The sequence below is a fragment of the Sminthopsis crassicaudata genome, chromosome 1 (genome assembly GCF_048593235.1).
Source record: "Sminthopsis crassicaudata isolate SCR6 chromosome 1, ASM4859323v1, whole genome shotgun sequence".
Classification (NCBI taxonomy): Eukaryota; Metazoa; Chordata; class Mammalia; order Dasyuromorphia; family Dasyuridae; genus Sminthopsis; species Sminthopsis crassicaudata.
In genome coordinates this window covers 744,187,142-744,206,424 of record NC_133617.1, presented here as the reverse complement: position 1 = coordinate 744,206,424, position 19,283 = coordinate 744,187,142, and the positions used below count along the sequence as shown (strand labels likewise).

General features: G+C 38.9%; 1 protein-coding gene across 1 annotated transcript in view; it reads left to right on the top strand.

Moving 5' to 3' along the window:
• The window catches only part of SCN11A (sodium voltage-gated channel alpha subunit 11), a 93,531-nt gene that overhangs the window by 17,107 nt on the left and 57,141 nt on the right, over nt 1-19,283 (top strand). The window contains exons 4-13 of the mRNA XM_074289230.1: nt 736-864; nt 1,752-1,846; nt 6,244-6,411; nt 7,216-7,269; nt 7,975-8,041; nt 10,439-10,580; nt 12,990-13,187; nt 15,269-15,442; nt 16,933-17,062; nt 17,288-17,529. Coding sequence (XP_074145331.1) covers nt 736-864; nt 1,752-1,846; nt 6,244-6,411; nt 7,216-7,269; nt 7,975-8,041; nt 10,439-10,580; nt 12,990-13,187; nt 15,269-15,442; nt 16,933-17,062; nt 17,288-17,529 — 1,399 coding nt within the window. The remainder of the gene's footprint in view (nt 1-735; nt 865-1,751; nt 1,847-6,243; nt 6,412-7,215; nt 7,270-7,974; nt 8,042-10,438; nt 10,581-12,989; nt 13,188-15,268; nt 15,443-16,932; nt 17,063-17,287; nt 17,530-19,283) is intronic.

The following is a 19,283-nucleotide window of genomic DNA, read 5'->3' as shown; positions in this document are numbered from 1 at the left end:
ACTTCACTATTTTCCTCTGAATAGGAACCCAGATTTTCTTTTCTATCACAGTAGTTTCTATGATTAGGTTCTTTCTTCTTTGAATTTTTGTTTTGAGTTGTGGGTAATGGTATCTCTGACTTTAGGTCCTCTTTATTGTTATTTTCTGAATTCTGTCCAGAAGCCCAATATCACTGGGAGCTTTTCAAAAATGAAATGGTTTGACCTTGAGGTAATGAGTTCTTTCTTCCTCATAGATTGTCTTTTAAAAAAGACTCGAAAACTACTTGGGTATATGGAAGAGATTTTTCTTTTGAGTAGGGCTTAAACTAGTAGACTGCTGAAGACCTCTGGAATAATGAAATTCTTCAGTTCTGTGAAGAAGGGGTCAGTTGGTTTGTATATCTGGGTGCATAAGAGAAATGTAGAAGGCTGGCCTGACTTAGATTATTTTTTGTGGGTAGCATTGATAAAATTTGGTTTTCTTTTTGACATAAAATGTGGTTGATAACTTAGTCACTTGAGACCATTTGATATCTTCATATATGTTTCCATACTTCAGAAATTTCAAATTACCAGCCTAGTCTAGTCTATTGGTATTTGCCATCTAGTTTGCCAGCAAATAGAATACTATGATGCATTTAATGTGTAATTTAGTTATCAGAGTTGGACAAAAGCAGGGTTAAGAAATGAATTTTCTTATATTTTCATTTCACTGAAAATGCTCATTTCTATTCTCCTTTCTTAATTCCTTAGATTTGTTTTTACTGCCATCTACATTTTTGAAGCATTAATTAAAATATTGGCAAGAGGACTTTTTCTGGATGAGTTCAGTTATCTTCGAGATCCATGGAACTGGTTGGATTTCTTTGTCATCACGGTGGCGTAAGTAAGCAAGTTTTTCATATCATAGAGCTCGGAATAAGGAGCACAGTCCAAACTGGAGAGAATTAGGTTAGTCACAGTGGACCTAGAATTGGATGTGGGTCTGAAAAAGTTTGTTGGTTCTGTCCAGAGCTCTCTGGTGCTGGTGCTGGAGCTGCAATCCAGGAGTATATCCATTTGTGTATCTACATTGGCCAGAAGGTGCAGTGTATGAAAATCCAGATGGTAATAAATTCATGCCAGTTGTTATCTTTAGATTACTTTTTAGAGTTTGTAAAAATATTAACATAGATCTGAATGTTTCCCAAAGACCTGAAAATGTTTGAATTGAAATGGAGAATTCCTAACATTATGGGTAACATGAATGTTATGGGATCAAGGTAGGCCTTGAACACTGAGACTAAAGGAAAAAAACCTCAAGATTTAAATAAGAGTATAGACCAGAATTTCATGATCTGGATGATATTTTCCTGATCATTCCACCTAATCTTTTTACTTTGGATAAGTAAAAGGGGGCTAATGATTTGTGATTTGCTTGTACATGTTATTTAGGTCATAAATAGCAGAGTAGGCATTCGAACCTAGGTTTCCTGACTCCGAATACAGGACTTTCCTCTAGTTACTATGTAAATCATAGAAACAGATCAAAAGGACTAGAGGGGACTAGATCCTTTCATTTTATCGATAAGGAAGCTAGGATCTAGAGAATGTAAATGGTTTACCCCAGCAAGTTAATGGCAGATCAAAGCTGATAGGGAATTATTTAAGGATTATAATAGGCCCTCAGAAAATTCTGTCTGTTGTGTTTGGTTTTTGGGATGCTATGGGAGGTGACCTTCAGGAAGGCTTCTGCTAAAGTATATTATCCCTGTTTTTGTTGTTGGCAGATTTCTATCAATGGGCATCAGAAAACTAGACAGCGTGTCAGCTTTGAGAACATTCCGAGTCCTGAGAGCTTTGAAAGCCATCTCAGTCATTTCAGGTCGGTAACCTCAGCTTTCCATGATTGCCTCTTGGATATATAGACTGCATTTCTGTTTAATGCATGTATGCTATATTTATCACTACCAGTCCACCAAAATATGCTTTATGGCTTCTTTCTTACTGAGATCCACTTGCATTAAACTGACATTCTGTAGATATCTATCTGGTTATTGGCCAAAGAGATCACTGTTAGCATTTCTTTCAATAAGAGAATTTCTTTCAATAATTTCTTATCCAATCCACAGGGGTGTATGGGTATTGAAGGAGGACTAGCACATCTGATGCTGAGTCCTTTTCAGGGTTGCTTAGCCACCTTTGGTGTACATCTGGCACTCAGATCCCATCTGTGGCTCGAAGAAGTCGAAGCGTACCCAGTGGTCCCACGCTGGTAAACCTTCTTAGAAGAGGGTAACAGGCCTTAAACCCATCTTGAGTCAGGATTATGTCCACCCCAAGCTTGCGAGGACTTTCTCTAGCAGAATGGACAGATGAGAACAATTTGTTCCAGTGGCCACGGAGATGGATAAAACTGACCCTGGTGGAGCATTTAGAGCTAGTCAGATGTAGAAAATGTCAAGGTCATCCATTACATTCTAAGCCATTACCAGTTGTCTTGACTTTTGTCCTGTTACTAGATTTTTAATAATTCTGGAAGTGAGAGTGAGGCTTGTGATTTTGTGTAACTCTGTTTTACCCAAATCCAATTCAAACAAGAGTCAAGACACCAGTCTGTGATGTCATCTTTGAAAACAAAGAACAACATCCAATCCATAATAAATTGTGAAAATAATCCACTTAACTGTGGCTGTTTCCATGTGAACAGCAAACATTTTCATGCCTGGGAAGGACCTTAGGAATTTTCTGGGATTAAATGAGTTATCATATCATTATATTATATCATATTCCATCATATTGTTCATATATCTTCTTAAAATTAATATAAATGCTAGTGTCTGTTTTCCTGCTTCTTCTTATTCTAATAGTCTCAATTTAAAGTTGGGCAAATTATATCCTCAAGAACATAGCGGGGACTCAAATCCAGGTTTACTTACTTTTATTGGAAATTATGATGCAGCGAAGTGGGCCAATGGATAAAGCACTAGATCTAGTAGGTCTCGTTATAAAGTCGGGAATTAGAAGAGATCTGTGAGTGAGAAAGATCTCACCTCATATACTAACTGTATGACTCTAGATAAATCACTTAATCTCTGTCTGCCTCAGTTTCTCCACCTATAAAAGGGAGTAGTAATAACAACTACCTTCCAGAGTTGTGAAGTTACAATGAGATACTATTTGTAAAATATGTTGTAGGGGCAGCTAGTTGGTATAGTGGATACAGCATAAGCCCTGAAGTCAGGAAGACCCGAGTTCAAATCTGGTCTCAGACACTTAAGACTTCTTAGCTATGTGACCCTGGGCAAGTCACTTAACCCCAGCCTCAGGGGAAAAAAATGTTACAAACCTCAAAGTACTATATAAATGCTAATTATTATTATATATAATGTATATATTATATGTTATAACAATGTGTTACATTATAACACATTATATATTATATGTATACTAGTCATAAAATAATTATATATCATAAAATACATTATATATAACATATTATAATATTATTATCAGTCAATCAATAAATACTTATTAAGCATCTACAATATTTCAAGCACTATGCTAAGTGTGCTAAGACCTGGTCACAGAAAAAGAGGCAAAAAGTAGTCCCTGTCCTTAAGGAGTTACAATCTGATGGTAGGGATAGTGTCGAGAACACGATACAAAAAATAGAAGACCTGCAGAGGCAAAGAGAATCTGAGCTAGAGAGAGGGAACTGTGTGAATGGAGAAAAGAGGATAGATATGAGAAATAAATGATGATGAATATGAATATGATATGAAATAAATGAAAAAGCACTTAACTTGATATGTGCAAATACAAGTGATTTAAAGCTTAAAGCAAGACAGTCCCTATTCTGAAGGGGCTCATATACAAATAGAGGAGATAAAGAGCAGTAGTGGCCTGGAAGGGGTATTTTGATCTAAGTAGAGTAGAGTAGAACATTAAGGGAGTAGATTGACACTATTTTCAGTAGCAATAGTAGAATTCATAAGATCATGGTAATAAAGCTGAAAAAGTGGGGGCTGGGTAGGAGGAGGGAGGATACATGTCTAGGGCAGTCAAGAAGATGACTGGGGTAGAAAGTGAAGTTTAGCTAGATGAGGCACTTATATTCAGGAGAGCATGAGTCCAATGAGGTAGTTTCAGAGGTAAAATTGAAACTATTTGGAAATGGAGAATGTGGAGGAATAAGGAATGGTCAAGGATGGCTCTGAAGTTGAAAACCTGGTGACTAGAATATCCATAGTGTCCTTGAAAGAAACAGGGAAGTGAGGAATTGAAGTGGATTTAGGAGGAAGAATGATGGGTCTTGTTTTTGGACATATTGAATTTGTTTCTGAGTCATCCATGTGGAGATGTACAGTAGGCAAGTCAGTGAGATGAGACTGGAGCTCAGGGGATGAGGGGTGGGTGTGGAGGCAAATTTGGGAGTCATATATGTAGCTAATAACTGAACATGGGACCTGATGAGAGTGTTAAGGAGGAGAGAAGAAAGGGAAAAGGAGAGTATCAAGGATGGAGCCTTTATGTATGTACATCCACAAATGGCAGAATAACATGGTTAATGATCTGACTGAGAAGACTAAGAAGGTTTAATCATACAAATGGAAGTGCCATGAAAGCCTGGGAAGGATAGTCTGGTCAGAAGCATTAAGTGCTGCCAAATGCTCAAGAAGAATGAGAAAAGGTCACTGAATTTAGCAATTCAGAGGTCAATGGTCAAATCTGAGAGATGAGTTTCAGTTGAATCATGGGACTGTAAACTCAATCTCTTCTCTAACACTGGCACTACTTGAATGCTGAATCTCATTACCTCGAACTTAGACTATGGCAATAGCTGCTGGGATCTGCCTGCCTCGCATCTCTCCCCGCTCCAGTTATTCTTCCATTCAAACACTAATGTAACTTTTCTTAAAAACCAGGTCTGTCTGCATCTTCTACTCCCTCAATAAAATCCTATGGTTCCCAGTAACCTCCAGGATTGAATATAAATGCTTTGTTTGGCATTTGAAGTGCCTCACAACCTGTCCTTCTCCTAGGTCTCCAGTCTTCTAACAACTTTCTCCCCAACACAAACTCTTCTAGTCAGTGACATTAGCCTCCTGCCTGTCCATGAACAAGACTCTCCATCTTTTGGTTCCTGGAAGTCCCCCAGGCCTGGAATGTTCTCCCTTTTCAACTGTGCTACTAACACCTGTGGCTTCTTTTAAGTCCCAACTCAAATTACATATTTATTGATCATTTTTATAGAAAGTCTTTCCCAATTCTTCTTAATTCTAGTGCCTTCTATCTCTTAATTATTACTTATTTTCCTCTATATAGCTTGATCCTCACAACAACCCTGGGAGATAGGTGCTATTATGATCATCATTTTACAGATGGGGAAACAGACATCTATCAATATGTCAATATTCATTGACTTGGCCAGGGTCACACAGCTAGCAAGGGGAAGGGGATATTTGAATTCAGATCTCCCCAACTTCAGATTCACTGCTCTATCCACCTAATTGCCTATGATGCACCATTATCTATGCAGAAGTTGAGGAGATCAAGCAGTATTAGAGAGAAATGGCTAAAATCCTCCAAGTTACATCAATGTCTAATTTTCTGCTCAGTGACTTCAGTGTAAAGATGGGCAAAGCAGAAGACATAAGAAAAAATTGAGGTTAAATTTGGTGATTGAAATGAAAGCAGCCTGCCCACACCAGAAACAGGATACTGGATCCCATGTTCTATGAGGACACGATGAGGATCTGGGAATGCTTATCCTGTGGCTGATGTCTGCTTAGATCTTTCTTCCAAATGGAAATCAACTCTATCTGCAATTTCTCCATCAGCTTCAAGTGGTGCAGTGCACCCTGATGTTTCCTTGGCTCTGCACCTTTGTGGCCCTGTGTTCCTTGGCTGTGAAGCCTGCCCACATCTCCATCTCTCTGCTGAGTAAACCTGTACCATGTTACAAATTGTCCCACTAGGGGCAGCTAGGTGGTGCAGTGGATAGAGCATCAGGCCTGAAGTCAGAAGGAACTGAGTTCAAATCTGATCTCAGATACTTAACCTAGTTTGTGACCCTGAGCAAGTCATTTAACCCTAATTGTCTCAGCAAAAAATAAAAATAAAATAAAATAAAATAAATTGCCCCATTGAAATGCCTCCTTTTTTTGTGGAAATTTGTTCAAGATTGATAAAATTGTGTGTCAGACATTGTACCAAATACTTGGGGGGGTTTAGAGAGATCATGAAGTACCATCTATGCTTTGTTTCCTTTTTGTCCAGGTTTGAAGGTCATTGTTGGGGCCCTACTGCGCTCAGTGAAGAAACTGGTGGATGTGATGATTCTGATGGTCTTTTCTTTGAGCATTTTTGCCCTGGTGGCTCAACAGCTATTCATGGGGAGTCTCAGGAATAGATGCATCCACAAATCCTGTTTGAATGACAGTTCTGGTAAAAGTATTCCTTTTAAATACTTAATTTTCCCCCTGTTGATCAAACAAACATTTATTAAGGGCCTGCTCAAGGCCAGGTACTGTCCAATGTGCTGAAGTGACCAAAAGAGTTAAAAGAGGGTCCTTGTTCTCTAGCAGCTTGAGAGAGACAATAAGCAAACAACTATGCACAAATATGCTATAGATCATACAAACTGGAAATAATTAAAGGAGGGAAAGTACTAGAATTAAGGATTGGGAAGGGCTTCTTGTGGAAAATGGGATTTTAGGTGGAACTTTTAATTATTTGTTTGTATATGTTGCACATGCTGATTTTGTGTGTGTGTGTGTGTGTGTGTGTGTGTGTGTGTGTGTGTGTGTACAGTATTCTCATGCAACTAAATTTTATAAGTGAATATCCAAAAAAGTACTTTGTGTTTCTGTGTATATGTATGTGTGTGTGTGTGTGTGTGTGTGCACAGAAAAATAAGTGTAAGACTTTCACAAATATAGAATTCTAAGATCTTGTTCATGGAACATCATAACTTGGTTTTTTCACTTATTTAATGACTTTTTCTCCTCATTGCCTCTCTGATGATTCTTCCCTGGAGTTTCTTCAGGGAATCCTGGGTGGGTCTAAGGAACCAGTCTGGACTGACTTTTCTCATTGGTCCTTCAACAAAACCTTTCTCTGTATCATGTCTCCCCTTTCCTACAGCAGATGCAACTCCTGTCCAACATCAATCCCCTTAGAATATTGGACTGTTAAATGTGAGTTCAAGTTTTGCTTGTTCTCTCTTATACGTATTTCTTTCTTTTCCAGATACTACAAAACCTGAAAACTGTTCATTTCTCAGCGAGGATATTCAGTTTCTAGGTATAGAAAGAGAGACTTGTGTTTAGTTGATCTTTCTTGCAGGATTTGTTGAAAATTTTTCTAGTTGTTTAAATGGACAAAGAGCACCGTGGATCGATGTGCCCGACCATCCTATCACTATGTGGTCTCAGTAAAGCAGCCTGCATAGCCATTTGGTTATGAGTTTTCGAGGCCACTTCTGGCTCTGGAGGGTTTGGGTTTTTGGGGTTTTCTTTTAAGAATAATGAAAAGAGCTGGAATCTTTTCCATATACACCAATCTAAAATGAACGGAGCCCAGCCATTGCATAAAGCAATTTTGAGGGGGCTAGAGGAGGGGGGGAAGGCAGAGGAGAGAGAATTCCATTGGAATTAGAGATAGCATGCAGTGGTCACTTCAGCTGTTCCAGCTGTTTCTGTCTTTATGGCCTCCTCCTTTCTTTTCTGAAGGAAGAGCTCCAGGCTAACTGGACATCCTCAGAACCCTCAGGCCAGGGGCTGGGACTGGGTCTAGATTACAGGGCCTGACCTTATACACAGAAGGGTTTGGCGATCATTTTCTCTATAGCTCTCTACCAACATCCTTCCAACTCATCCACTTTTTTTTGATGATTTTAAAAAACTTTTTAAACTTGTATTTAGTGTCTTGCTACCAGAGCTACCTGGGGGCCCATGTTCAAACAAATTCCCTGATTTCTGTATTTCTCCGTGTCCTTTCTCTTTATAGAAAACTGCAGTGAAAATAAAATTGCAAGCTCTTCTGAAAAAAAGTTATGTGGCACCTGGAGGAATAAGTAAGTCAGCCTTCTACAGCCAGTGGGAGTTCTGTTTGATTTGTCTTTTTCAAAGCACACCTTTTTGTTCCCAGGAATGGGAATCTGGTGCTTGGTTCCTAATATTATGAACAGGAGAGAAGAGACATGGCATTATGAGGCATTAGGCATGTCTCAGTCACTTTGGTTCGATTGTCCATTATGAAGTCTTCTTTAAAGGCTCCACTTGTTAGCTTGATCTCTTCCTCCCTCCCTCTTCCTCTCGCACTCCTCTCAATCCTCTCCTCCCTCTCCCTTTCCTTTTCTCTTTTCCTTCCTCTCCTTCTCCCCCTTCTCTCCCACCTTTTGTGTGCGTTCTCTCTCTCTGTCTCTCTCTCTGTCACTGTCTAACTCTGTCTCTGTCTGTCTCTGTCTCTGTCCCTCTCTCTGTCTCTTTCCCTCTCTCCCTTAAATCTCCATGTGTTTACTTATCTCTAAACATATTGCATCTCACATCAGAATGTAAGGTACTTTTGAGTGGGTTTCTCCTGTTTTTGTCCTTGTAGTCTCATCACCTCACATTTAGTTAAAGCTTAATAAGTGTTTCTGAAATGGAATTAATAACCTTTCTGGAACAACATTTTATGAACATTAACTGAGTCTGTTAATCTGCTGTTATTCAGTCATTTCAGGGATATCTAAATATCTGGGAACTTATTGGGAATTTTCCTGACAAAGATATTGGAGTTGTTTGCCATTTCCTTTTCCAGTTCATTTTACAGATGAGGTCACTGAGGCAAACAAGGTTAAGTGACTTGCCCAGGGTCACACAGCTGGTAAGTGTTTGAGGGCAGATTTGAGCTCAGGAAGGTGAGTCTTCTTGGTTCTAAGTTTGGGACTCTCTCCACTGTGCCACTTGGTGGCTCAGTCTATTAATTTAAATGTGGTTTATCTGATGAGTTAAAAATTATCTTGAGGATGCAAGTTATACCACTCTTTGTTAACACTGGACTTCCATGCTTGAAAGACATACTCGAGACTTGATGTCATTTTGAATTAATAGAGAGAATACTCAAGTCTTCTAGAGATACAAAAATACATGTTATGTCGCGCCCATTTCCCTGACATCTTTGGGCGCATAATAGCATTGAGAGAACTGAACATCCCTACATTTCCTGGGTCTTGGTTTCTTCAGCTGTAAATTAGGGATAATAACATCTTCTTCTCAGGGTTGTTATGATAATTAAATGAAATAATGTATGCATAGTGCTTTACTAAAGTTAAAGCCATATAAATGCAAATTATGATTATTATTAATTATACTCTCATGGAGCATAAGAAGTCAACTGCTTCTTTCTTAGAAAGTCCTTCTAGAAAGACCTGTTAGATACTAGAGCTGCTCAGAAACTCTCCTTCCAAGCTTCTTTCTCTCATTTAATTTGTCCAACTTTTAGCCCTCCTGCCTCAGGATTCTGCTCTAGTCTATCTCCTTGGAGTAATTTCCTCTTGTTTCCAGTGAGTTTTGTCATCCATCCTGCAAAGAATTCCACCTCAAAAATTAGAGAGAGAAGAGGTGGACTGCACTGCTGCTGCCCATGCACCCCACCTTCTCTTCTCGTAGGAAGGACCATTTGCAAATTACTATACACCTAAATATTTTTCATCTGTGTTGGAAATAAAACATGCCAGATCTCTTTAAGTCACTAAAACAGTTCCCTCATTCTTTACTTCTGCTGAAATAGCAGCCTGCAGTTCCTTGTAGCTCTTACTACAAACTTCGACTCCTAATTGTCTTCGCCAACTGCTTTTCCATTTAATTTTTCCATTTAATTTTTTAACAAAAGGACAGTAGGGGGCAGTGGAAAGGGCCCTAGCAAGGTTGGCCTGTGGCTAGAATTTGAGGTACTCCTTTTCTCCCAAAGATTGTGCACTTTTGTCAAGATGCTGTTGTCCTATGTAATCTGCCATGAAAATCCCAAGATTTAGAGTCACTCCTCTGGTTTTGAAGGTCGAGGTGAAGCATTGGATCAAGAGAGCCCCAGTGTAGAGTCCAAGAAAAAGGAAGGAAGTTCCTTAGCCCATTAGAGCCCACGTATTAGAGGTTCTTTTGTAAAAGGACTGACAAAACCAAGAGCATTTTAGGAAAATTGATCTGTTTGTGGTGTGCAGGTCAGTCTGAATGTCAGAGACTCTGGAGGTGAGAAACACATGGAGAAGGCCAGCCGTAAAGGAGGAGGACTTCTTACAAGAGCAGGAACCACTCTCAGAGAATTGGACACACTGGAACAACTTGGATTAAAGGAGATGTCACATTGGGATTTTCACAACCAGATTTATTCACTGCCCAGATAGCCAGTGCGATGGTGAAAAGTGCTATCCAGGAAAACTGGGCTGTGAGCTCTATAACATTTTCTCTCTTACCTTTTGTTTCCTCCACAGCTCATGTTGCTCTGGTTTTGTATGCTGTAAAACGAAGCTCAATCCCGATTACGGTTTTACAAACTTTGACCATTTTGGTTGGGCCTTTCTCAGCATGTTCCGTGTGATGACTCAGGATTCCTGGGAACGCCTGTATCAGCAGGTATCAGGTGTTGTCTTGAACTTGGGTTGGAAATCTTTGGGCTTAACCCAGCTTCTTCAAGCCATTTCAAATGATATTTCTATCTACTTGAAATGACCTTAAATTTGTTATTTAGACAGAGCTAGGAGAGACTACTCAGTGAGGACATCAAAGTTCCTCTTATTCTCAAATATCTGTCTATATTTCCCTCCTTTAACACCCCACACAAAAAAGCCACGTTACCCAGAAGTTAGGCCATACCAAATTTATTCCATCTTTCTGGTTAAAGATTGGGAAATAACCATTGTTCTTTTAAAATCCAGATTCCCTCTGGGAAGAGGCAGTAAAGTGTTACTAACCAGATTTACTAACCTTTTTGATGTTCAAGTTTAAAATTTAAAACAAAATTCAAAAAGGAATGTTAATTTTTTTATTAGAAGAGAAAAAATCTTATATTATGACTTAATGATGCTAGTAAAAGGTCACAATATTACAAATTACATTATTTGATGGACATTATCATCCTTTAACCGTAGTGCCCTGCATAGTTTAGGTGCTTAGTAAATATATGTTTAATTAAAGAAAGTTCCTTCAGAAGATCTGGGTTCAGATTCTGCTTCTGAGGCTTACTTTTGAATCATGGGAAATCATTTAGCTTCCACAGCCCTTAGTTTTCTGTGAAACTACCTTTAAAGTTCCCTCTCTTTTTAAATTTGACTGACTTCCTTTAATGTCTTCTTCAAGTGTCCTCACTTACCTCCAACATCCTTTAGGTAGAGATAGGAAGGTTCTTTTGGAGAGCTTCCAAATGAGGAGTAGGTACTTAAGGGGAGCATTGGATCAAGAGAGCCCCAATGGTAGGTACTTAGAGCCAACACATAGTTTGGTATCCTGGCCCTCCTTTTCTAGTATTTCTTTTTCAATTCCTTGCATTTTGTCTTCTTTTCCTTATTTTTTCTTCTCCTTTTCATTATCGTTCACCTTATTATTAAGTCTTTCCATTTTCTTCCTCATCTTTCTTCTTCTTACCTAATTGTTGCAACTTCCATTTGCCCATCTCCTTTCTTTCCCCTTCTATGCAACACCTTCGGATCTTTCTGCTGGGGCCCATTTCCTCTCTTACCCCCCCTCCCTCTCAGGGACTACTCTAAAGAACCCAAGCATTCCTAACTAGGCCACCATGATTTCTCCGTCTCCTTCTTGTCTCCTCCTCTGTCTGCCTTTTGGAAGTCAGAATTACAATGACTCCATCTGCCCATGTTAGATCATTGACCCAGCATTTCCAAAATGAACTTATTCTAATAGTCTGCTTTTCTTCCTTCTCACTTCACCATTCCCATTATGAGTACACCATGATGAGTACATAATTTTCTATTTAGCCATTTTCCTGTATTTTTAATTTTGGTGTCAACTTTGACTCGGCTTTCCTTCATTTCCCTTCACCCTATTGACGTAATAAATCCTTGACTCTATCTTCAGAATAGCTTTTATCCATCAACTTCTATTTCCAGTACTCTAGTTGTATCCAATATATGCCCCTATCACTGCCTGCCCAGACTATTTAAGTAGCTTTGTACAAGTCTTCAAGTCTTTATCCCATTGATGTTAGATACATTTTCCTTATTCATATGTTTGGGCAAGTCACTTTTTTTTTTCTGTCTAAAACCTTTACATGGCTCCCTGTTGCCAGGTCTATAAAGTCTACATTGCATTGCTTGGCAATCAAACTCACTTTTCCCCATTCCAAGGCATTGTTTTGTCTTTTCAATCTTATTTCCTTCTATTCCCCGACATGTATTATGTGCTTCCAGTCTCACTGGCTAAACTACTTATTAGGTCATATGATCCAAGCCCTCAAGTGTTATTGTCTTTGCATATCCTTCTTCTTATAGCTGGAATGCCTCCCTTTTTTTCTCCACCATTTATTGAAATGGATTATTCTTTCAACTCCTCTTCCAAGACTTCCCTCAAATGATCTTTTTCTATATCTTTTTTTTTTTTTTTTGGTGAGACAATTGGAGTTAAGTGACTTGCCCAGGGTCACACAGCTAGGAAGTGTTTAGTGTTTGATGCCATATTTGAACTCGGGTCCTCCTGACTTCAGGGCTGGTGCTCTATGCACTGCGCCACCTAGCTGCCCCATCTTTTAATATCTCTATAAGCACATAGTAGGAACTATATAAATATTGTCAATTATCAAATTTTTCTTGTTATTACTATGATCTCTCTGATGCATTTAGATGTTATTTAGCTAGTACTATAATTATTTCATGCAGGTGCAAGTAATAAACAATAGAGCATACAATAATGTGCTCAATGAAGAGAGGAATCACTCTTATTTGAGCAGCAGAGCAGGCACTTTTTGAGTTGTTGTGTTGACTTGAAATCCTTTAAGGAACAGTTCAAAGACTTTGCTTTTGTTATGTGCAGACCCTTCGAGTTTCTGGACGGTTTGCCGTATTCTTTTTTATAATCATCATCTTCCTCGGCTCTTTTTACCTGATTAACCTGACCTTGGCAGTCGTCACAATGTCATATGAAGAGCAAAATAAAAATGTGGCGGCTGAGACGGAAGCAAAAGAAAAAATGTTCAGAGAAGCTCTGCAGCTGCTAAAGCAGGAGCAGGAGGTAGGTACCCTGAGGTGTGAGAACGAGGAATAGGTGCACCCCAGAAATCTTGTTCATATCTTGGAGGAGCATTGTGCAGGGGCTCAGGGCCATGATAAGAGAGTAGATTTACACTCTTACTTTTATTACTGCCTATATAGTTCTCAACATTCTGTAGATTATTTCAGTGTATGTTATCAATCAACAAGTAAGGATTTAGTGCTGAAAATAGGTCAGGCACTATGCTAGACATTAGGGCCTCAAGGACAAAAAAGAAAGAACCCATCCTGAAGGAGTTTTGAGGGTAACATCTTTTTGAGCGTATCAAACAATATAAAGAAATAAAAATATATAGAAAATTCACAGTAATGGAGATGGGGGTGACACTAGTTGGGAGAGTCAGAATCTTTCTGTGGAAGGTAGTGCTAGAGCCAAGTTCTGAAGGAAGATCTAGGAATTTTAATGGTAGACATAAGGAAAAAGTGGTCTGGGGGTTCCATTCCTGAAAAATGAGGAGAACCAAAGATTTGCTATTTATCTCAGGCAAAAATGAGATTTGATCATTACATTTAAAAAACCCCATGTGTAAATAGTCCCTGCAAGTCATTGCAAAGTGAAATTTAGCATAATCTCATGCCACTGTTGAAGAAGACGGCTGGGGACAGTGTAGGTCCCATGTGTAATCGGAGTTCCACCAGCTCTGTGACTTCACTGAGCATATTTCTGACTTTTCCAAGGAAGAAAATTTTCTTTTTTCTTTTCTTTTTCTTCCTTTCTTTCCTTTCTTTCCTTTCCTTTCCTTTCCTTCCTTCCTTCCTTCCTTCCTTCCTTCCTTCCTTCCTTCCTTCCTTCCTTCCTTCCTTCCTTCCTTCCTTCCTTCCTTCCTTCCTTCCTTCCTTCCTTCCTTCCTTCCTTCCTCTGAGGCAATTGGGGTTATAAGTGACTTGTCCAAGGTCACACAGCTAGGAAGTGTTAAGTTTCTAAGACCACATTTGAACTCAGGTCCTTGTGAATTCAGGGCTAGTGCTCTATCCATGAGTCACCTAGCTGCTCCCTATTTTTCTTTCAGCAGTATGGTCATGTGGCTTGTTCTTATCTTCTCTCCTGTAGAGTGAAGAATGAGACTCAATAGTTTCTCTGTGGTCAGTGGATATAAAACCCAGATTCAGATCATAAGCCATAGATACACTTAGGTTTCAGGTAATGGAATTGGTAGAGAAATCCAAAGGTGCCATTCTCTCTGTCCCTTCTTGGACTGCTATTGTGTTGTTAGAAGAAGCACATACCCCCTTTGCCCACATAGGTGGTATATAAGGTGTTCCAGCAAGGGTAGGGAACATACCTTGTCCTTTGATGTGTTCCTCATTTGGATTCTCTGTAATCATCAGGGCCTACTCTGGACAATTATTGTACTAAATAAGGTGGCACTAACTCTGCTTTCAAATGGGCTCACATCCCATCTGGAAACAGGATTTGGGAGAGCTGCAGCACCTCTCTCTTTGATATTTGAAGGGTCTCTTGTTTCACTTATATAAATACCTAAGGCAAGTCAAAATGCATCCACATTTAATGGAAGTTTTCTTGAGTCACTGTAGCCTAAAAAAGTTCCTCACATGTTGGTTAGCCCTCTAGGAATGACTCCCTCCTCTCCGATCAAGGATGGATCAAGGTTAGCATATCAACTTTTATAGGATCAGTCCTCGAAACTTTTCATGGTTTTGGAGGAATTTCAAGAGCTTTATTTTCACTCAGCCTATGAACATGCAGTCACCTTTACATACCACAAGGAAATACATTTTACATAAAAACATATGGAAATTAATTCATCCCCTTAATGAATATGTTTGAATTGCGATTGGCATAATTAAAGAGAACATATTATTCACTGAACTCATGGACTCATTTGATTATGAGAAAAGAAGATAAATCATAATTGGACAGGTATGACAGGTACCCAATGAGTGAAAGGAATGGCGCAGGTAGGTCCATGCTCTTTATTGAATTCAGAGGGAGGTGAAATAACTGGGTGACAGCTGGATTGATGGTGTTAATAAAAGTAGTAGGTCTTGACTGATCAATGGATTTTTTTGTTTTGTTTTTAGACTTTAGTTGCTATGGGAATTGATAGGAGTTCACTTAATTCCCTTGAAACATCATCTGTTTCTTGCCAAAAGAGAAACTTGTTTGGTAACAAGAGAAGGAAATCCTTCCTTGTGGGAAATTCTGGAGAAGATCAAGCTCCATTCTCTGATCCTGATGAAAGTGTCCAAAGAAAGGTAAGGCTACGATGCACAAAACTGGAGACACTGAACCAGCTATGATCTCTAGGAAAAAACCCTAGGTAATCAGAGGATTTTTCATTGAGGGAGAGGGGAAAGTGGTCACAAAGAATTTTGTCCGAGTTGGGAGAGGAGAAATTCAGTCAGTATCAAAAGCAATTATTAAGCCCTATTTGTTAGTCACTGTATTAAACACTGGGGATACAGAGAAAGCAAAATCATGGTACCTGTCCTCAAGGAACTCCCATAATGGGAGGGAAACATATAAATGATGATTTATATGACAGAATTATACGTTGTAAATGGAATCTAAAAGTAGAGGCAAGGCACTAAGAGGGCAGAGCTGGGTAAGGAGGACAGAGGAGGATCTTAGATAGAAGGTGAGATTGAAGTGGCATCTTGAAGGCCTTCAAGGAAGCCAGGAGGCAGAAGAATAATAATTAGAATCAATTAAGAGAAAGAATATCAAGTGTGTTGCCAGCATTTAAAATGCTACATAAATATTAATATTTATATTATACGTATAATATTATATATCATATACTTCTATAAGTGAATCACAAAAGGAGAACTTCCTCCTGGACAGATTATAAGGACAGTAAAATGGCAATCATTTGGCTCTTCAGGGGGAATCAGTCATTCTGTAAGGCTGAGTGTTCTGGAGAACATAGAAAATGTCCCAAATACTTTAAGCTATTAAAGAGAGATGAATGTATATATACATACTTATACATATGTGTGCACATATACATGCACATGCATATATATTGTTGTTGTTTAGTCATTCTATCGTGTCCAACTCTTTGTGATTCCATGTACCAAACTGTCAAGGGGTTTCCTGGCAAAGATACTGGAGCGATTTGCCATTTCCTTCTCCAATAAATTAAAGAAATTAAGTAAATGGCCAGTGACACACAGTTAGTAATTATCTGAGGCTGGATTTGAACTCAGATCTTCCTGACTCCAGGCCTGGTACTCTAACCACTGAGCTATCTAGGTACCATATCTATATCTACATATCTTCACATACAAATACACACACATATACATTATATAGATGTCCATGTATTTGTACAAATGTGTTTATTATATATGATTTTTAAATATATGTGTATGTACATATTTTATATATATGTATGTGTCTATGTGCGTGTAAATAGGTAGATAGGTAGATAGATAGATAGATAGATAGATAGATTATTGGGCTTAGACATCTCTTATCTCTCTTGTCTCCTTTCTTCATCATCCCCTCTTCCTCTCCCTCTAATGAAATAAATATATGTGCACCAATCTGTCTAAACCCAGCCCCTCACCTAACGTACTAAATGTCTGAAGGCAAAACTGTCACAGGCCCGTTTGCCTGACAGTGTGGTTGACTACGGGACTTGCTGAGTCTCTCAGGAGACTCTCGTAGCTCAGCTGGGCGATTTTGATCGGACGTGACCTCTATTTTCAGCAAACTCATAATTTGTGACATTGCCCCACAGCAGCAGTTATTGAACCAAACCAAGCGCCTGTCACAGAACCTGTCTGTGGATTATTGGGACGACCACAATGACACCTTTCAGAGACAACGAGCCCTGAGCGCTGTCAGCATCGTCACCATCACTATGCAGGGTGAGTGGTTTGTGCATGTGCTTTTGTCCCCTTCCATAGCAAGCAATGGTGGAGACTCTACATGGTCTTGACTTGTCCCGGGTCCCTCTCTTCCTCCCATTTCTTAGATTGCCTCAAAAGTATGGAACCATGTTCCAAAAGTGCCCCAGCTTGACTTTCTGCTTGGTTCTGTTATCAGTTATTTAAATTACATACATATGTATATTTTTTCCCTCCTTTTTTTAGAGTATGAAAAGTCACAGCAGAAATGCCTTCCCTTCCAGAATAACTTTTTCTCCAAATATTGCATTTGGGAGTGTTGTCCCCTGTGGCTTCGCATTAAAAAGATCGTGGAACTTGTTATCATGGATCCCTTTGCTGACCTGGTCATCACCATCTGCATCATTGTCAACACTATATTCATGGCAATGGAGCACTATGAAGAAGAGAATTGTGACTTTGAGAGAATGCTCACTGCAGGAAATTACGTGAGTGTGGACGGGGTCTTTTGGTGGCTTCTGTTTATCTGGCACTCTGAAGTTTACAGAGCACTTTGGTGACACAAGGTTTGTGAGCTTCACTTTATCAGTGAGGAAACTGAGGATCAGAAATGTGTTCAAGGCTATATAGCAAGTAAAACCAAACTGAGGGAAACTGAGGCGTGTTTTCTTTTCAGACAAATTAACAGATTATTAACAGTGATGCACAGAGCTGTTAATAAAGTGAATCACTGGCCCCCTCAGCAAAGCCAGGGAGACCACAAATTGAGAAAAAGGATTTGACAAAATGAGGAGTAGGATCAATTAAATTAGACAATATAATGTAATTTTGATTTTCTTCACCTACATGGCAGAGGGGAAATCAAATGCGGGGTCCTCTGGTCATCCCATTAGTCTTCATTGCCTTAAAAATCCTGGGAGGTATCATCTGGAACCTAGAATGGTGTCCCTTTTATAGGTAAACCACAAAAAGGAGACAGCTACAGCCAGGGTTGCAAGCACTGGGAAGAGTCAGATGTCAGGGCCTCAAAAAAAATAGTGAAAGATATTGTGAATATTACAGCAAAAGGAGATTTACTACTGGAAGGCTAAGAAGTCACAAAGGGTGCCCCAAGATGAGCTCTGTTCATTTTTACTAAGCTATAACTGATAAGAACAGGCTGAGTTTTATTTGCCCAATATACTTCAATAGTCTCACATCCCATGATTTAATTTTTTAAAAAAAATTTTAATTTTTTTTCTTTTTCTTTCTTTTTTTGCTGAGGCAATTGAGGTTAAGTGACTTGCCCACAGTCACACAGCTAGGAAATGTTAAGTGATGTCTCATGATTTTATCATTCTTTCCATTGATAGTAATAAAGATAGTAATATTAATACCAACAATAATTAAAACAGTAAGCTCATAGGATACGAACAGTTTTCAGATGATAAAATTAAAGCCATCTATAGCCATATGAAAAAATGCTCTAAATCACCATTGATTAGAGAAATGCAAATTAAAACAACTCTGAGACACCACTTCACACCTTGCAACTTGGCTAAGATGACAGGAAAAGTTAATGATAAATGTTGGAGGGGATATGGGAAAACTGGGACACTGATACATTGTTGGTGGAGTTGTAAACTGATCCAACCATTATGGAGAGCAAATTGCTTTGTCCAAATGACTAACAAACTGTGAATCCCCTTTAATCCAGCTTATATCCCAAAGAAATCTTAAAGGAGGGAAAGGGACCCACATGCACAAAAATGTAGCAGCTCTTTTTGTGGTAACAAAAAAGTAGAAAAGGACTGGATGCCCATCAGTTGGGGAATGGCTGAACAAGTTGCGCTACGTGAAGATAATGGAATATTATTGTGGTAGAAAATGATGAATAAGCTAATTTTTAGAAAGGTTTGGAAAGATTTACATGAACTAGTGCTGAGTGAAACAAGCAGAACCAGGAATACATTAGCAAGATCATGTGATGATCAACTATGAAAGACTTGGTTTTTCTCAGTGCTTCAGTGATCCAAGGCAATTCCAATTAACTTTGGAAAGAAAACCCCATCTGCATCCAGAAAGAAAACTATGGAGACAGAATGCAAATCAGCACATGCTCTAGTTACTTTTTTCTTTTTTTCTCTCTTGTGGTTTTTCCTTTTTGTTATGATTTTTCTCTCCCGACATGATTAATAAATATGTATTTAAAAGTTAGTACACATGTATAACCAGAAAAATAAAACAAGAAAAACTGCAAATA